An 18,709-nucleotide genomic window follows, 5' to 3' on the forward strand; every position below is an offset into this window, starting at 1 on the left:
GGCGTGAGCAGCGAAGCGCAAGCACCCAACTCTAGCAGCGTCTGACACCAGTTACATCGGCGACAGGTTGTGATGGATTGCCTGAGGCAGCAGGAGGCTGTGGTGTCTGACAGTGGCAACGTGAGTAGAGTTTTTTTAGGTTTTTTTGAGTAGAGAGAAGGGAGAGTAATTTAGAGTTTTGACTTTTGAATGTCTAAAATTACTGAAAATTTTGTTTGAAATGAGACCCCCTAAAATTAATTTTATTTATTTTGCCCAAGGCACATGCCCCGGGAGCCCATACGTAGATCCGCCCATAGTATCAACTATAAGGTAAGCCTAGCCGAAATCAATAAAATATATACTCTCTATGTTACTCTTAGTTTTTACCATAGGCGTACAATTTAAAGAACTTTCATATTTTTTAATTATATAATACTTTCTCATCGGAAATATAAAATATATTCGGAGTATTTACGAAAATCTTAAGCTATAATATCAAGAAAGAGATATCCTTCGATCCTAGCATTTATTTTGAAAGGGAAACCCATAAAGATGTGTAATCTTTGTGGCCAACAAAAATAATTAGTCCTATTTACAACTTGCATTGGAGGCATTTGTTAAAACCACACGTTAATACACATGCTATTAATAAATATGGTTAGGTGTATATTAATATTTCAATAACAAATCAATAGCTTAGACTTTATTACACCACATTCATACTATCATATCTTGTTTCAGTTAAATAATAATTATTATTTTTATAAAAAATTTGAGATTTAATTTTAATTTTATTTTTTCCTTCTCTTAGCCTATTTTATAATAAAAAATTAAAATTATATTAAAAAGCAAAATTTACTTATAAAATTTGTACCTTTAGGTATTCTCTTAAAAAATTTTACCGTTTGATTATTTTTCAAAAATTCGACCTTTACTTCAATTTTCTTTTTAATGAGTTTCTGACTCATGATCTTGATAAATCGGTTACTTTTTGAATTATTTTTTAATATTTTTAAGTAAAATTAAAATAAAATTAAAGAAAACCCGACTTACCTGGGTGGGGGAGTTGGGGAGGGTGTCTTGGTATAGGGGTTTGCCGGTCTAGGTTGGGGGAGGGTGGCCCTAGGATGAGGGATTTGGTGGTGGCTGCCTGACTGGTGGGGAAGGTGGAGGAGGGAGGGTTCGGTTAGTAGATTTTTCTCTTTTTTATTTTTTTGATTAAAATAACATAACCAATTATAGGAAGATATGTGGCATTTTTTAAAAAAATTGAAAAATCGATTGCAACAGCCAACATGTAAAGGAGAGAGGAAATTCCTTTTAAAAAAAAAATTGATGCAAAGGTAGAGTTTTTTTAAATTAATCAAAACATGGAATTTTAAAAGAGAACGGTTGAAATGTTGAATTTTTAAAGTTAATTTTCTTTTTTAAAAATACACTAGTTGATTTCGTGGTTGAAAAAGCCTCGAAAATTGAGAAATGAAATATAAGATAGTTGTGATTTGTGAAGTATCCAATTTTGTTTTTTTTATAGATATTGAAGTTTCATGTATTGTTGCTGCCAGACACATTTTTTTGGGAGACACATTAGATATATGTGTTATATAGCCTATTAATACAAATTAAAGGGAAAATGAGAATGTGAGCTTCTTGTTTTGAGGTCATCTATATGAGAGACAGTTTTTCATAAGAGTAGCTGTTGAAGTTTTAGGTCAGTTGAAAATTCATTTATAATTTCATACATAACTCACACAATTAATATAAATACAGCTGGTCTTGGACGAGATGACATTATAATGAGACCGTCAATTTGAACTGGTCCAATTCGTGCGTGTAATAATTTGGGCATTTTTTTCATTTTCTGACAATTTTTCAATTTTAATCTTAAAGGTATCAATTTTCAAAATGGATACATATAAGGCCAAAATTGATAAATGCTCAGAAAATTTAAATATTGTTACATGTGCGAATTGAACCGGCCCAAATTAACAGTCCCATTATGTGACCGTCTCGTACAAGTTTTTGTGATAATATTCAAAAAAAAAATACATAAATAATATTCAATGTCCTTGTAAGTCTTTATTGTTTCGTGAAATACTTACGCACAAACCGTTAATTTAAATCATAATCCATCTTAATAAAAATTAATATACTATAAGCTAGTAAGCTACCCTCTCAATTCGGTTGATCAATTTAACACGCTTATCTCAATTGTGGGTGATCCAAGATTCGAAGTCCTTAGGGGCATTAATTAATAGACGAAATTTTGGCAAAGTTTCATTTGTAAAATTAATAAGTAATTTTTTTATTTTTGCAAAATGACAAGTAGAAACACAATAAATTTTGATCTTATTCTTGAAAGAGTTCACGTAATTAAATATTGTTTTTGAATAAAAGAATGCTAGTAATTAAAAGCTATATCATAAAAGGAAATGAAACAAAATAAATCAACTGATCTAATAAAAAAAGGGACAAAAATTAAATCAATTAGAAAAAATTACTAAAATGAGGAGTATTATTATCAAAAAACTTTAATATTAATTTTACACTTTTACTCAAACCAATAAAAAAGTTTATTTTGAAATTTTTTTTTAAAAAATGTATAGGGGCACGTAACCCCATAGGCCCTAATATACATCCGCCACTGATCTCAAATACAAGGAGGGAATGTCTATTTTGGCAAGTCTTTCATTTTTATTATATTCCAACTGTCATGATGTTTATAATTCTTAAAATTGTACATAAAAATTAACAAATTTTATTTATTATCAATAATTTTAACTTTTCAAGAAAATTTAATCTAGAATTTGAAAAACAATTAATATCTTATATAATTATTTTTACTTTCCAAGAAAGAATAAATGCTAAAGTAATAAAGTATAATTAATTTTTTATGTCTTCAAAGCAAAATTTATATTAAATTACATAAAAATAAAATACAAGATTTTATTTTATATACAACCCTTAACTGTATATATCATTTCATATTTGAAAGAAAAAAAAATGCTCATTTGATATAGGTCGTATTAATTTAGATGTATAATGTGGTTGTGAATGATTTTTCACACCGTCATACCCACAAATTTAAGAGGGTCATTTAATTTGTGTACAAAACTACAAATAATTAGTTGTTTCCTTTGTATTTGCAACAAAAAAAAAGGTACGTAGAACAAAAAACTCAAAGCGATTGCAAAAGAAAGTGTGATTTGAAGTAGAAGATGGCAGCAGAAGTAGATGAGCAAAATAAAGTTGCCCTCTTGAGAGCCTTTGTTGAGCAACGTGATCTCTCTTCCAAGGTATTATCTCTATCTTTTATTCTTATTTCTTTTACACCATCATTTTTCATTTGTTTTGGTTCATTCCGCCAATCACATTTACATATAGGGTATGTTTGGATTGAGTGTAAATATTTAAAGGGGAAATAAAGTCAAACTAATGAAATAAAAGCAAATAAAGATGCATTTGAAGTAGTTGAGATAGTTTTAAACAAGGTAAAATGAGCGTCAAATAAAAATAATGAAGGAAAAAGATGATTTCTTCTATTATGGAGATAATACATTACCCCACCCTCTCTTAGGATAAATATTTACCCCACAAAATTAAAATCTCCATTCATTTTTGTCACTTTGCAACCATTCTTCTACCTCTACAACATTCAAATTTCACTAATTTCTCATTTATCAATTTTATTTTCTTACTTTGACTTTTTTTCACCCCTTAAATATTTACACTCAATCCAAGCATGTCCATAAGGGTGTTTAGTAAATGATTTTTGTGTTGATTTGTTTAATGTTTGAGATTATGGAGTAGGCTGAGGAGAGAGGAGAGAAAGAGCTAGGCGAGAATCGAACTTAGAATTTTATCTAAAAAAAAAAAACTTTTGTTCTCTTAGTGAGATAAGACCTGACTCTCTTAATTTTTGTGTTGATTTGTTGGTTAACATTTGGTTTTTTCGATTATTGTTTGGTCAAAATTTATTAAAAAAAGTTGATGAATGGCTTTTGATAAAATGTTAGCTATAGTTGTCTTTTTGCGTTGGTTTTCGTTTTGTTAGCTTATTTTTTTCTATAATAAAAAAAAATTTATACACAATCTTACCAAATATATAATTAGACAGTTACTTATCCAATTAGTTTAATAGCCAATAAAACCACCAAATACTTTCAGTTGGTCAAACAAACCAACTAAAAAAAATAACGAACAACTACTCTTATAGTTGTTTCATTTGTTTTAGTTTATAATCATACTTCATATAGACGATCGCATATCCAAAACTTATACATATTAATTATTAAGCAGGGGAGAATCTAGGCATAGGTTTGTCTAGGTTATGAGTTTATGACTTTAAAATTTGTATAACATATAGCATAAAATAATGCAATCGAGTTAAATTGGTTAATTATCTGTGAAGATAGCCAGCTATACTGTAAACCTAAAAGAAAGTTTTGTATGAGGCTGGTCTATACTATTTTAGCACGCATCAACCTTAAAAGGTATAAAAATAGTATATTTTTCCACTTAACAAATACAATCAAGTATAATCATTCAAAATATTTGTTATTTTTAAATTGGTATACTTCAGAAATAATGTGGACTAAGTTTATACAATATTTTACATAACAGTTAATAAGTCTCTTATTTTTGTTGAACACAAACTAAAGAAGAGTGCATTATTAACACATGCAAATTAAGCAGGACATAGATGACTTGATGTTGAGAAGATTCTTAAGAGCTCGAGATCTAAACGTAGACAAAGCAGGTGCCATGTTCTTAAAGTACCTTAAATGGAAGACTACATTCTTGCCTAAAGGTTATGTATCAGAGGAAGAAATACAGTATGATCTTTCCCAAAACAAAGTATTTCTAGGAGGCCAAGATAAGAAAGGACGTCCTATTGTTGTTGCTTATGCTGGTCGACACTACCAAAACCCCAAACCCGGAGGTCTTGATGAATACAAACGTATGTTTCATCCTTAGACGGTAGTCTTTCTCGAGATTAGGGACTCTTAATTTGGCCGCATCCTCCTTAATGGGTATGGTTTGCCATTCTCTGTCCCTTCTCAAACCCTAATTATAGTTTCTATGAGAGACTCTTTCAGTTTGATCTTATGATTTGACTTTGTTCTATGGGGTTATTTGTAGGTTTGGTTGTGTATACACTTGACAAGCTATGCGCAAGGTTACTCGCTATGTTTTCTTCGTCTGATTCCTGTTTTTCTATATTCCTCTAAATTTAAGACTTAAAACTTTAGTACACTCTTTCATAAAAAAAACTCATTTGGGCTATAAACTGAATACAACACAAGCTCTCCCCTCATAAACTGGCATTAAATATTCCACTTTAAATGAGGGTGATTGAGATTGAACTTGTAACTTGTTGTCACGTTGGCTTCTGACACCATTTCAAGAAACCAACTCAACCAAAAAATTAAACTAATAGTTAAGGCCCAAAATATGTTATATACCCTAACAAGTAAACTCAAACTAATATTTATACAAATCTTCAGCAATGCCTGAGTGGGCATTGGATGATTGATGGGTTGTACCAACTCGGCTACTATTCTTCTTTGTTTTAGGTTACACAATTCGATATTATAAATTCAATGATCTGGGTTATGGTCTAAACAGGCCTGAGTCTAAAGTCCCTTGATGTCGGACATCTATTCAGGATTATCATGCAACTTATAAATATTTATGGATTATAATTAAATCAGGATACCAGATGGGCAGGAGAAGTTTCTTGCAATAGGGGATCTTCAAGGATGGGGATACTCCAACAGTGATGTCCGAGGATATCTTGGGTTTATATCCGTTTTGCAGGTAAATATAGTTTTAATTCTGTATTCTGCATAATGGTTGCTGATACCATAACAGTCCCTATATCCCTATAAGTACATCTCAATAACTCTGGATCACCACATTGTCTTTAGGCTGTAAGTTCATCTCTGTATAAACTATGAGCGGAAAGGATGTACTTTCTCGTCTATCACTTTGAATTTGCTACGCTCAAGGGAGATTCTAAGCATGTTCAACCTTACAGGGCTTCAAAAAATTAGAGGCCTCAATATTAAATTATGCAATATATGTTAAGTGTTTAAAAGTACAAAATTGTTAAAAAAATATCATAATTTTTGAAATTGCACATGCCTTTATAGAATTTTTTAATTTTTTCTCCATCCCTAGCTACGCTACACCCAGAAAGTTCTCATTTTGATTTGCATAATGTAACAAACTCAAAGAAACGGAGGAGAAGTTTGTTTCATTGGTCATTTGGATTCTAGAGTTTTTCGGTTAGCCACAAATTTGTTGCACATTAAGCATGATACTCTGCATATAATGGACTAAAGTAAAATGACTTGTTGAATCATGTGCACCTTTTATTTGTATGAAGTTGCACATGACGTTTGCTATTAAGGGTCAATCGGAAATAATCTCTTTGTTAGTTTTATTATTAACAAGGGTAAGGTTGCATACATCTGACCCACCCAAACTCACCAATGGAATGGATGAAACTCTGCACATAACTTAGTTGATTGTGGTGAGGTTTGTGATTGTTGTTGTATTTGCAGGACTATTACCCAGAAAGATTGGGGAAGCTGTTCATAGTGCATGCACCAATTTATGGCAATATGGAAGGTTGTTTACCCATTCATCGATGATAATACTAAGACCAAAGTGAGTTTTCCAAAGCTCCAAAATCTTTAAACAAAATCGCGAAAGAGATATGTGGGCAATAATTTGCACTATAGTCGAAATTCATCATCAAATAGGCTAAGCATGATAACAAAAGATCAATTCAAACAAAAGTTTATGTTGATCGTTACAGCCTTAAGATATGCTATACACACGTGAACTCTATGGATAAAAGTGTGAATGCAATACAAGCCCTTTTCTTACCTAGCACTAAAATGATGGGTTAATGAGATTTGAACTCAGAATTTTCAATCATGTTATCTTTTTATATCAATTTAAGAGACAACTCAACCAAAGTTGTAGGTTTGTAGCCTTAAAATATATTATATACTCAGTTATATGCAATAAATACAAAAAATGAAACATTACCAAAAATTACTACACATTCCTTTTTTTTGCAGATACAATTTGTGGAGAATAAACACATAAAATCAACTATGTTAGAAGACATTGATGAGAGCCAACTTCCTGACGTATACGGAGGCAAACAACCACTCATCCCTGTTCAAGATGCCTGAAAAAACTTATCTCTACAAAGCTAAAAGACAAAATCAAAATGACTTTGCAACTCTTACTATTATAATCGCTCTACTCTCATGGATCATCTTTGAACGATTATAACTTTTAAAAGTAGTCTCTGTAACTTAATTATGAAGTAATATTTAATATCATAGCATTATATTATATATATTGTTGTGTGACTGAAACATCACGGCTTTAAATTCTAAAAATAATATCTTTTTTCCGTTCTAAATTGGATGTCCCTTTTTATCGAATAATTATGGCAACTATGCTATATGTTATTATCAAAAGTCAATTGAAAACAATACTATAATTTAGACGGATGAAATTGTGTATATGAAAGCTTCTAAATTATGTGGTTTGATCAAAATTGTGAACAAAAGCATAATTATTTTAGTGCGCTTAACTCAAATATGGCTGAAATTTGACATTTATTATCGAGTTTGAACTTTAGAGTAGCTAATCTCCTATCTTGGACAGATTTCACACTAATTTCTGATTCTAAAGTTGTTGTGGAAGGAACTTATAGCCTCATTTCGAATTTTTAGAGATAAATATGCAAATTGTTGTGAATAATTTAATTTTTTTTTAATTACTTGTTAATAATTTCACCTTTAGAAAATTTTTTAATAATCCAATTTTTGCTTTTAATTTGTTGCCAATGGACCTTTCAATTAAGCTAATTGAAATTGCTATATGAAGTTCATTGCATAAATAATAATAGTCTTTACATACATATCTTATCAACTAGGGGTGTTCAAAAAATCTAACCCGCTTGACCCGACCTGCCGACCAGCTTATCCACATTCAAAATGGCAAGTCAATTTTCTTAAAAAATAATATAATCCGGGTTGGGTATCCGACCCGCCTTAACCATGTTGGGTCATGGGCCACAAAATACATTGATTCGGGTACCCACCGACCCGTTATATATTGTCTTTATCAAATTGAAATTTACACGTTAAAATTTTATAATCAATACAATTATAAAAAAATTAATAATAGTCGTATGTTTTTCACTTCCCTTCAAAGAATATTACCCCTGTAAATCAGTGGTAAAGAGAAATTGAATATTTAAAAAATTGTGGATTTTTTGATGATAATTGAAAAGAAAATGTGTCAAAGAAATTTAGAGGCTTAACATGTGTAGATGAGTCTCTTCAAAAAAAAAAAATGTGTGAACGAGATATGTTGGATTATTATAAACTAGTACAAAGAAAATTTAAGTATTCAGTTCCTTGAAGGGTCTATTGGCAACAAAATGAAAATAAAGGTTGAATTATTTTAAAAAAGTTCAAAAGGTGAAATTATTGACAGATAATGTGAAATATGTTGGATTATTATAAAGAAAGAAAAAATAAAAGGTAACCTGATATAGCTGGTCATTTTCTAAAGAATTCATTAGCAACAAACCGAAAACAAAGATTAGATTATTAAAAAAATTTTAAAAGATGAGATTATTAACAAGTAATAGAAAATAAGTTGGGTTATTCACAATAATTTTTACTTTTATAAATGATACGCAACCAATTAAGCAAACAAAGACTGTAGACAAGGTCGGGATATCAATATCATCTTCAATTCCCTTCCACGCCTCTCCATCTAATGTGTCGCTAACCTTCCCTAAGCTCCACCAGGGTTAACGTGACAAAAAACTGAAATGTTGCCGTTGTACTGTACTTTGATGTGTAGTTTGATCAAGTGTAGGAGCAAGTACGGATAAATTATTAATACACGTTTCTTCCATTCTTCTAATTAGTACATTCAATAAAAATCTGCTTAGTTGGATCACTCGTATAATAATCCTGTGTCCTTGGACAATGCTAGCTTCAGGTTGGATAAACCAGTTCTCATAGTATATGATCCATTAAAATACACTTCAAAATGATATTTTTGTACCCTCATTTAGTGATTTGGCTACTAAGAATAGGCAAGCTGATTATATTATCAAGATCAATCAGAAAGCAATGAAATCAGAGGGGCAATTTAAAATGAATTAGATAAGCATTTTATCATGACAAAATGGCTTAGTTATCAGGGTAGAAACGAAATGTGTAATATCTCACCAAAAAACGAGCAAGTGTACTGATCTTTTACAGTTGAATTGCTACACCTTCAATTTTTCATCCTTCCATCTTTGGGAGGAGCAACTCACTTCTGGTTGCGTATTCACTCATCTGTAGACGTAGATGAATGAGTCGGGAATCTCCACTGCACATCAGCCCAGGTGCTCTGACCCTCAGTCACCTCTTTAATAACAGATGACACCTCATCCACATTGACCCGAATTTGTTGCTTGCTGTCTCTTTCCCGAATTGTCACAGAAGTCGTTTTGTCAACAGTGATGGCGAAGGGAACTCCAAGTTCATCAGTTCTTGCATATCGCTTTCCGATTGATGTACCTACAAAAGTCAAGTTAGTGGTTGCCGGTTGACAATTAAATGTATAAACTAGAATTGGAATTTGGAAAGACTCCACAATGAGCCTACAGCATTCTTTGCCTCACAAGTGGGACAGCTAAGCCCATGTGGTATGAGTAATGAGACTTTGTTTATAAGTGTACACTAGTTACCATGAATTACTAAACTGTAAAATGCTACTCCCTCTGTCCCCCTGGAGTTTGCACCATAAGACTCAATATGTGAGAGTTTTTTGAGTCCTATGGTGAAAAGTGCAAGCTCAAAGGGATAGAGGGAGTATCTAATAATAATACAAGCACTATACAATATAAGTTGGTAGTGAAGAAGTAAATGAAAATGATTTGACAATATCTGGATTCTAAAAGACCATGGAACAATGTTTTATGCGCGTGGGTACTAGAGTTGACTTGGGTATCGATCAGATTATGGCTCAGCAGCCATCCGTACATTACCCTTTTTGTCTAAATTGGTGCCAAGACTCCATACGAATACCAGATTGTCGAGGATCCAATATAATACTGGAGGTGAGATGAAGTACATTCAAGCCTGATATACAGCTGTTTCAGGTTAATCCATTTTTCCATTCCAACAATCTCACTCATTCTATTATAAGATGCTCCAACAATAGAGCCCTTAGAAATTCTATCTACATACATTAAAGAAAGGCAAAGTGGGAGATAAAAATGTTCACTTATGATCTGGATTCCACGCACCTAATAATATTTTGTTTTGGTACAAGTTCATATGGAAAATAAGTTGAGATAAAATTAACTAAATTTCAACAAAATGAAGCCTCAAGTGCTCTCGTTTTGAAGAAAAATTATAGCAGCAAGTAACATGATGAATGAGGCTCAGGGAACTTCCTACTTCCAAGCTCCAACACAAGAAAGTCCACCTATGTAGCACAGAAGACTAAAGTGATAATGCAACAAGCAATAATGAACTCAATTTCATTATCAAAACAATGATATCATCTCAGGAATAGTAACCCTGAGGAAACTAAAAGACCTAAATGTTCTAAGAAATTGTTTTACATGTGAATGAGACCTTGAAAAGAAGCATCTGTGGAGAGAACATAAATCAACAAAAGATCATGACCTGTAAGAACCCATCTTCCAGACTCTTAATTATTTATGTACAAGGCTTCTGAAACTCCCTTTGACAGGCCAGAGCACATTAATGATTGTAGTGCATGAACACGTGCTTTTCAGAAAACTACACAAGTTTTTCATGGTACCTAATGTGTTATTCAGGGAAATTTTAATACAGTAAATGTTCCTTTTTGCATATTCAATGTGTTTTTCAAAAAATTAATTGCTTCTTCCTAGTACTAGTTGTAAATGTACATCTGTTTCATGAAGCAAAATAGTCCCTATGCCCAGCCGAGTACAAAATACTTTGCATCCCCGCACCCACAAGGAAAAAGAACCGTGAGCAGTGATTACATTCCTCCTTTTTTATTAGAATGAAACCCAGATTTTACTGCTTTTTCCATTCAAAACAGCAAGGACAGATCAACAAGAATGCGTCGAAAATTACAGACGAAAGTACACTAAATTTTGTTTAAAATATTTTTATTTAGTGGGTGTTCCTACATACTACATAGAGCTGCAGGCTGACTTTTTAGAAACCATAACATGAACCAACCATTCAGAACGGCGCAGTAAACACTAGAAAAATGCATTATTCAGCCAGCTTGCAGTATCAAGTATGCACGGGTTCTAGATTCAAAGTTAAGTAATGCTTCCTTTGACACATGTGCAGCTGCAATCAAGCTTAGTTTTAGAAGACACATGGCGCACCTAAGGTGCTGAAGGATGTTGGATGCTTGATACAAGACGCAAGACATAAGTATGATTTTTTCCTATGTGAACTGCACTTTTTTCCCTCAAAAGTTTAAATAAATTTTTCAAAGTATAATTGATAGTTAAACAAAATATGATATTCATATTATAATTACATTTGTTATCATTTTGCTAAGCCACTAATACAGCGAAACATGGTACAAGAGGATGCTTAAATCCACATTCTAAGGCAGTATATCTAATTGAACGATTTCAGTTGTTATAACATTGTTATTAAAGAGAAGCTAAAAAACATGAAAATAGAATAAGATAAGAAAAAGTAAAGAACAAAGAAAAAATAGAAGAATTGAAGAAGGGGAAATTGAAAATGAAAAGGAAATTAAAAGACAAAATTAGATAGAAAATTGAAGAAAAGGAAAATTGGAAGGAGAAAAAATTAGAGGAAAGAAAAAGACAGAAAATCAAAGGTATAATTAAATGTTAAAGGAAGAAAAGAAAAAAGTAAACTAGAAGAAGAGAAAAAATGAAGAATCCACAAGAAAGAATATAGAAGAAAAAAGGGGGGAATCCTAAAAGGGAAGGTACATAGTGGTGGTAGTGGCAGGTTAAAGTGGTAGAAACGAAACTTGAGGTCTACAGTTCCAATAATATTTATTAAAACTATTAATATAAGAAAATTGTTGTCTTTCAAGACCACTCACACGATCCTTATTGACATCTCCACAGTGGATTCATGTCTCAAAAACAAAAACTTTAAAGGGTAACTATTGTGTAGTGTATTAGCAATTCGACTATAATATTTTGCTAGTTTGTCTGCTACTTCCCCCCCACCGCCCATGACCCCCCCCCCCCCCCCCCCCCAAAAAAAAAAAAAATTTTAATTCCTGGCTTCACCCTTGAGTGGTGATGGAGGCATTCGGAGAGTGGGAGGGAAGTCTGCAAAGTTTTAGATCTCCAAGAAAATCCTTAAAATCCCCTTTTTCTCTTTCTATCTTTTCAAAACAAGAGCAAGTCCTTTTCCCTTTTTGTTCCAACTTTAATTAAGACATTTTTTAGGCTTAATTGCTCTTTGATAGATTAAAATAATGTTTTCTCCCTACAAAAACAAAAACAATAAGCAAAAACAACATAAGGCACAAAAAAGTGTGCCATTTGTATCTACTATCTTGTTGAACCCAGTGACTAAAAGAAGTGATTTTTTAGATACCACCTTTGATAGGTGCCCAATGTGCGCTTTTCAAAACTAAGCGGTCAAGCCTTGTTAATTTCGGCAAATAATTTTTAATGTATTTAAAGAAAAGCTACAAATAGATGAAGTTGTGAAAATACCTCTTAAAATATATCAAAATTTCTCACATCATAACTGACAATTTATAACAATGTAGATGTCGAAGTTAGAGAAAACAAACATAGCCAAGAAGTTCTTTTTAACAGTTGATTGACTCGTGGTATGATATTTCTGCATGGAACAACCTCATTTTTAAATAGATCGTTATTTTTTTAGCATTCACCCATATCATGGCTCATTCAGTTCAATTTGCACTAGAAGACGCATATCTTAGGTGAAAAAATTTATTTTTTTTTGCAATAGATAAACAATGAGGATATTTGAATGTACCTGTAGTGTCAATTTTATGCGAGATGCCAGACAAAGTCAATGACTTTGCAATCTGTTCTGCGACTTCCTCATACTGCTGATTTTGAACCAGAGGAAACACCGTGCATTTGATGGGAGCCACAAGTGGAGGGAACCGGAAAACATTCAGTTGCTCATCTCCACCTTTGCTTGGCCTGGTGTAGAAAGAATGCTCATACAAACAGTATATAATACGGCCAATACCAAATGATGGCTCAATAACTGAAGGTGTAAAGACCCTTTGATGTTCCTTCTTTTTCTCCTTCTTTATGGCTACCATCTTGTTCGTTATCGTCACATTCTTCCCAAGGGTGCAAACATTGAATTCCACTTCACCCTTGGACTCCAAGTTGGCCTTCATTTCCATGGCTTCTTTTTCATCCATGGCCTGCATGCACAAAAAGACGAATTACATTGAAGAAACCATCTATAATCTCAATGAAGAGCAGTCTGAAAGTCTAACACAGTGCAGTAGAAAAAGAATCTTTGAGGATTACCTCCAAAGCTTCCACCACCATCTTTTGGTTACCCTTGAATGCAAGACCAAGCTCCTTTTTCACAGGGGTAATCACAAGTTTCTGTAAAAATACACATTCAGTAACACTATAGGGGCAGACATAATAAGCAAAAAGCTGAAGTAAAAGAAAATAAAGTAATGGTACCTCTACTTCTCTTGGTTCAGCATACTTTTCATGAGCAACAAGGGCTACACCACTTTTGTCCTAAACAATGTTAGAAACCACATGAATCCACTAACTTATGATGGCATACTACTAATTGCGACATTTCAGCACGTGAAAGTAAAAGATTTGCAATTAAACTTTACCGTATGAGCACGCAAATCATAGGCTGATCTGTCAGCAATGCCAACACATTCAATCCAACCAAATGAGCATTCAATCTCAGCATCCCAACAATCTGCAGCATAATGAGCCATCTCATTTGCAAGATGTTGGCGGAACCTTAACCGCTCTTTATCAATGCCAAGGCTTGTGAGAAATATGTAAACTCTCCCAATAAAATAACCCAATGTTTCATTGTTCACAATGCCCTGTATAACAGTGAACATAGTACATTAGTGGAAACATAAAAAAATTATCAACCCTTGATAAACCAAGAGAAATTATAACAGAAAAAGGACATCAGGACGTAGAGATAATCAACCTTACTAACTGCTTCACCAAGGGCCATCTTCTGTGCAGATTTCCCAGACACTTGTAGCTCCCTAGGAAACATCAAAAACTCTAAGCTTGCAACATCACGAAATTTACGATGAGACTTGTCCTGGGGATCCACAAAATGTTCTATTTCTGCCAGAGTAAACTCTCTAACCCTAAGAAGACCTTGGCGTGGAGATATCTGGAGACACAAAAGTCATGACAATCCAAACAATTTTGATTTAGGAAATCCAGCAATACAAGATAATACAAATTAAAAGAAACTATTTAGGAAATCCAGCAATACAAGATAATACAAATTAAAAGAAACTATCCCATTGATCACCCTCCAAGTCATTCCCCAGTTTCTCAAGGTGTCAATAGGTTTATTACTACCTTTGTTCTGCCTGTAGTATTGTCAATTCCATCAACATCAAAAGCATTTATATTAAAAGAAAAATTGGAATACTATCTTATCGGAAATGTAGCAAAGAATTCCACTTACTACAGGTGGACACTCGGATCATCGGTTTGGGCGACTATTTCCAGGTTATTTTCACGTTTTGAGCGTACCTAGTCAACATATTAATTCAATTTCATTTTATGTTTGGGTCGGCTCAAATTTGACTTTATTGCCCACCTCTAGTAGTCATAATTACTTCAAACAATTATGGTTCAAGGTTAAGTTAGAAATTAGACCAATGGATATCATAAAACAAATTTCATTAATAGAATAAATAAGGCAGTTTACTGCACACTACACACAATGTAGTCAAGTCTTAGAACCCACTAAAGCAGGTAGCTTTGACTCAGCCCATTCGAAGTTTCAGTAAGAGCCTAATAGACGCTGACACAAACTAACACCAGCTACCCAGCACCAAATTAAACTGGTAGAACAAAAATACAGCAAGAATTAACGCACCTCATTTCTGAAAGCTTGACCAATTTGGGCAGCAGCAAAAGGTAGCTTATTGCCATTGTAATAGTAGAGGTCCTTGAAGTTGACAAAAATACCTTGTGCAGTCTCTGGACGCATGAACCTACAACCAGCAAAATAACGTAATTACAGAAATGATAGGCTACTTATTTACCAGAGTAGACAAAAAAATACCAATATATATATATTGAGCAAACTACAAGCATACCCAGGCATTAAACCAGAAGGACCAATAGAGGTCTGAAACATTAAATTGAAGGGATATGGATCAGAAAGTGGATTTTTTGTATCAGGTGCAGTTATGCCATATTCCTTTATCTTTGCTCCCAACTCCTCAGAAGAGAGATCATCTAGCACAGCTAAGATATGTTTGAGTTCTGCTGCTTTTTCTGCTGATAGACTGAGATCCTTCTCAAGCGTCTCTTTGCAGAAATCCTTGAGCAAGTGGTCAGCACGGTAGCAAGTGCCTGTTTTTTCGTCCTTAACCATAAGGTCGGTAAACTTATCCACATGCCCTGATGCCTTTAGAACAACCTCTGGCGTCACACACGGGCAATCAACCTCCAACATATTTTCGTTCAGGACAAAATGCTGGTAAACCACAAAATGAAATCATCACCAATTCACCATACATGTCAAAGGGCATAAGAATTCAAGAATCTTACTCATGATGCTACAGAAAGTCCACAGGTCTCAACAAACTATGCAAAATCTGACAAGCAGACTGAAGTATAATGATGTTCAGTCTTAGAGGATCCTACATAAGGCAACATTTAGACATACACAGCCTTAAAAGCCACAATAACACCTAAACTCATAACGTTGGTTCCCTTCATATATATTGTCCATTCGAGACAGAATAACATCAATTGAAAATGAATGTGCAAAGCCATAGGTTCCACATACAATAATGTCGCATACTCGCAACAACCTTATTATTATGGCCAGCAGAAATTTGACAAATGCCTCCAAATTCCATTCTTTTACCTCATGAAAAAAGTTTGACCAATTTTCTCTTAAAAACCCTTTTCTAATAGCCTCGAGACAAATAAAATGCTTATGAAGATCAAGATCAACAACTTAAACCATCAGTTCCAGATCAATAATCATAAACAACTCAATCATTGACAGCATTACAATTTACACTCAACGAATATATATCACTCAACTATATATTAACACAGAAACAAGGCAATCACAAATCAAATAAAAAAATTTAATTCAATCAGATAATTAAAGCTAAATTTGAGTCACAAACAAAAATCAGAACCTGACGCCAAAAGGCAAGAACATTTTGCTTGACAGCACAACCAGGAGGACCATAATCATAAAGACCAGCAACACCACCATAGATCTTAAAAGAAGGAACATAAAACAATTTCCTCTCAAGCGTATTAATCACGCTTTGACGAAAAACCTCCCTACTAGCAGAACTATCACCTCCATTACTCCTAACAATCGCTTGAAGCTGCTCTTCGATGGACGATTTCTCCATTTTCAGACCTTTAAGAGCTTCAACGGCAGCGTCAATCGCAGACTTATCAGCAGCACCTGAAGCCTTGAGATCCCTAACAGAATCAGCTTGGACATCGATGGCGGCTTGCTTTTCAGCTAACAGTTGACGAAGAGAAGTTTCTTTGTGATCCATTGATGGCGGATGAAGAAGATTGGTAGCAAGAGTGCGGCAGAGAGAAATTGAGGGTTTGGAGAAAAAGCAATAGGGTTTAAGCGAGGAAGAAGGGGATTGAGAAGAATAGTGGACTATTGGTGAGCCAAGTGTTTTGTAAATATTTCGCAGTATCAATCGTGGATGATGCATATATTCAAACCACTTTTAGTGTCGAATTTAAGAATTTGAGAGCCTAGCCAAGCTTATATACTACTATTGTTTTGTGCTTCGTTGTGAGCGAAACTCATTGAGATGATGATATATAAATAGCTAGACTATAAACTATGAGATACATAAAGAAATTTAATATAAAAACCATCTTGAAACAGGTTAATAGACATCTAATTATTCAGTGCGTATTTGATTATGCAATAATTACCATATATAATAGAACATATTATAATATATATATATATATATATATATATATGCAAATACTACAAAATTGATTCTTTTCAGCAATCAATAAAATTGTGCCTAATTATTCCTAAGGGCATGCTTGGATTGGATGTAAATATTTAAGGGGGAAATAAAGTCAAATTAATGAAATGAAAGCAAATAGAGATGTATTTGAAGTAGTTGAGATAGCTGTAAAGAAAGTAAAATGAGCATAAAATAAAAATAATGAAGAAAAAAGAAGATGATTCCCCTTATTATGAAGGTAATACTTTCCCCTAGAATAAATAATTATCCCATAAAATTGAGATTTCTTATGTTTTTTCATTACTTTGCAACCATTTTTCACCTCTACAACAATCAAATTTCACTAATTTCTCATTTATCAACTTCATTTTCTTACTTTAATTTTTTTTTTACCTCTTAAATGTTTACACTCAATTCAAGCATGCCCTAAATAAAAATTGATTACCAAATAGCATGTTAACCGACATCTAATCAATCACTATATAATTGATTATGCAATAATTACCAATAGAAAATAATATGTATAATATGCAAAGTCATGTCTAATGAATAAAAAGAAGCAAGCGTAGTCTAGGTATTGTAACATGAACTAAGAATACCCAAAATTAACATGGAAGAAACCCTTCCCTGAATTCCAACTCAATATTACTATTGAAACATCAATATTAAACGAATCAATAAGCCTAGCATAAAAATTAACAGATTTTAACTAATATAATATAATCCCAAAAATCATAAAAAAAATTTCAAATAAAAAAGACATAACAGAAATCCAACCAGACTCATTCAACTTCGTACCATTCAAATTAATTTTATATGGTTGCAAATATTATTCATAAGTTTAATTAATTTAGTGGTAACTTAGTAGATATACAAAATATGATTAATTTATGAATTTTTGATTTCAAATTTTATCGAAGAAGTGATAGGATACAGTGATGTAGATATGGTGTCAAACAAAAAAACAATCAACTTAGTATTAGTTGATTCCGAATATGTCATTCAATAAACTATATTTATTGATCAAGTACTAAGTTCGATAAAATATTTTTATTTATATTTGAATGTACTCATTTAAACTTTTAATTGATTCTACAGGAATAATCAGTTATCAAGTAAGTTGTGCGAGAAGTATGCAGAACAAGCATACGAATATATTTCAAGGCCCGAAAACAACAACATTTTTATCTTGGTTATTCGTTTTGCTAAAGTCAAAGTTGAAAAGGTAATTCGTTTTGTTCAAAAATAAATCAGATTAAAGTGTCAATTAAAATGATTGTAATATTAAAATAGTATCATTGTATATTATATAAACTAATACATAGTTATGTACAGGAACATATTCATTAACAAATTCCATGTTCGTGACTCAACTTTTAATAAATTCAGAAATTCCTGAATATCATGAGTTCATACAAAGGTTTTTGATGCTTTATTAAGATAGCCATAAAATATTATTTATATA

At 32.7% G+C, this 18,709-nt stretch overlaps 1 protein-coding gene and 1 pseudogene across 1 annotated transcript; one reads left to right on the plus strand and one right to left on the minus strand.

Annotated features, from left to right (window-relative positions):
- Positions 1 to 2,905: 2,905 nt before the first annotated feature.
- LOC130797467 (uncharacterized) lies at positions 2,906 to 7,429 on the plus strand (annotated as a pseudogene).
- A 1,728-nt stretch (positions 7,430 to 9,157) lies between these two features.
- LOC130797466 (glycine--tRNA ligase, mitochondrial 1-like) lies at positions 9,158 to 17,074 on the minus strand. Its single transcript, XM_057660053.1, has 9 exons — positions 16,423 to 17,074; positions 15,361 to 15,743; positions 15,138 to 15,255; positions 14,223 to 14,417; positions 13,885 to 14,109; positions 13,721 to 13,780; positions 13,556 to 13,636; positions 13,041 to 13,446; positions 9,158 to 9,599 (listed from the first exon to the last, which is right to left on the minus strand). Exons 1-9 carry the CDS (start codon positions 16,969 to 16,971, stop codon positions 9,367 to 9,369), a joined length of 2,250 nt encoding a protein of 749 aa, XP_057516036.1. The 5' UTR covers positions 16,972 to 17,074; the 3' UTR covers positions 9,158 to 9,366.
- Between the last annotated feature and the right edge of the window lie 1,635 nt (positions 17,075 to 18,709).

This window comes from Amaranthus tricolor, chromosome 13 (assembly GCF_026212465.1).
Source record: "Amaranthus tricolor cultivar Red isolate AtriRed21 chromosome 13, ASM2621246v1, whole genome shotgun sequence".
In the NCBI taxonomy this organism is placed as follows: Eukaryota; Viridiplantae; Streptophyta; class Magnoliopsida; order Caryophyllales; family Amaranthaceae; genus Amaranthus; species Amaranthus tricolor.

What these genes read in the sequence shown, in the direction of transcription:
- LOC130797466 (XM_057660053.1), bottom strand. Translation starts at nt 16,971, where the DNA reads ATGCATCATCCACGATTGATACTGCGAAATATTTACAAAACACTTGGC. An exon ending in CCTTCTGGTTTAATGCCTGG is followed by an intron (nt 15,256 to 15,360) that starts GTATGCTTGTAG and finishes TGCTGGTTGTAG; the next exon opens with GTTCATGCGTCCAGAGACTG. An exon ending in CTGAACCAAGAGAAGTAGAG is followed by an intron (nt 13,637 to 13,720) that starts GTACCATTACTT and finishes GTATTTTTACAG; the next exon opens with AAACTTGTGATTACCCCTGT.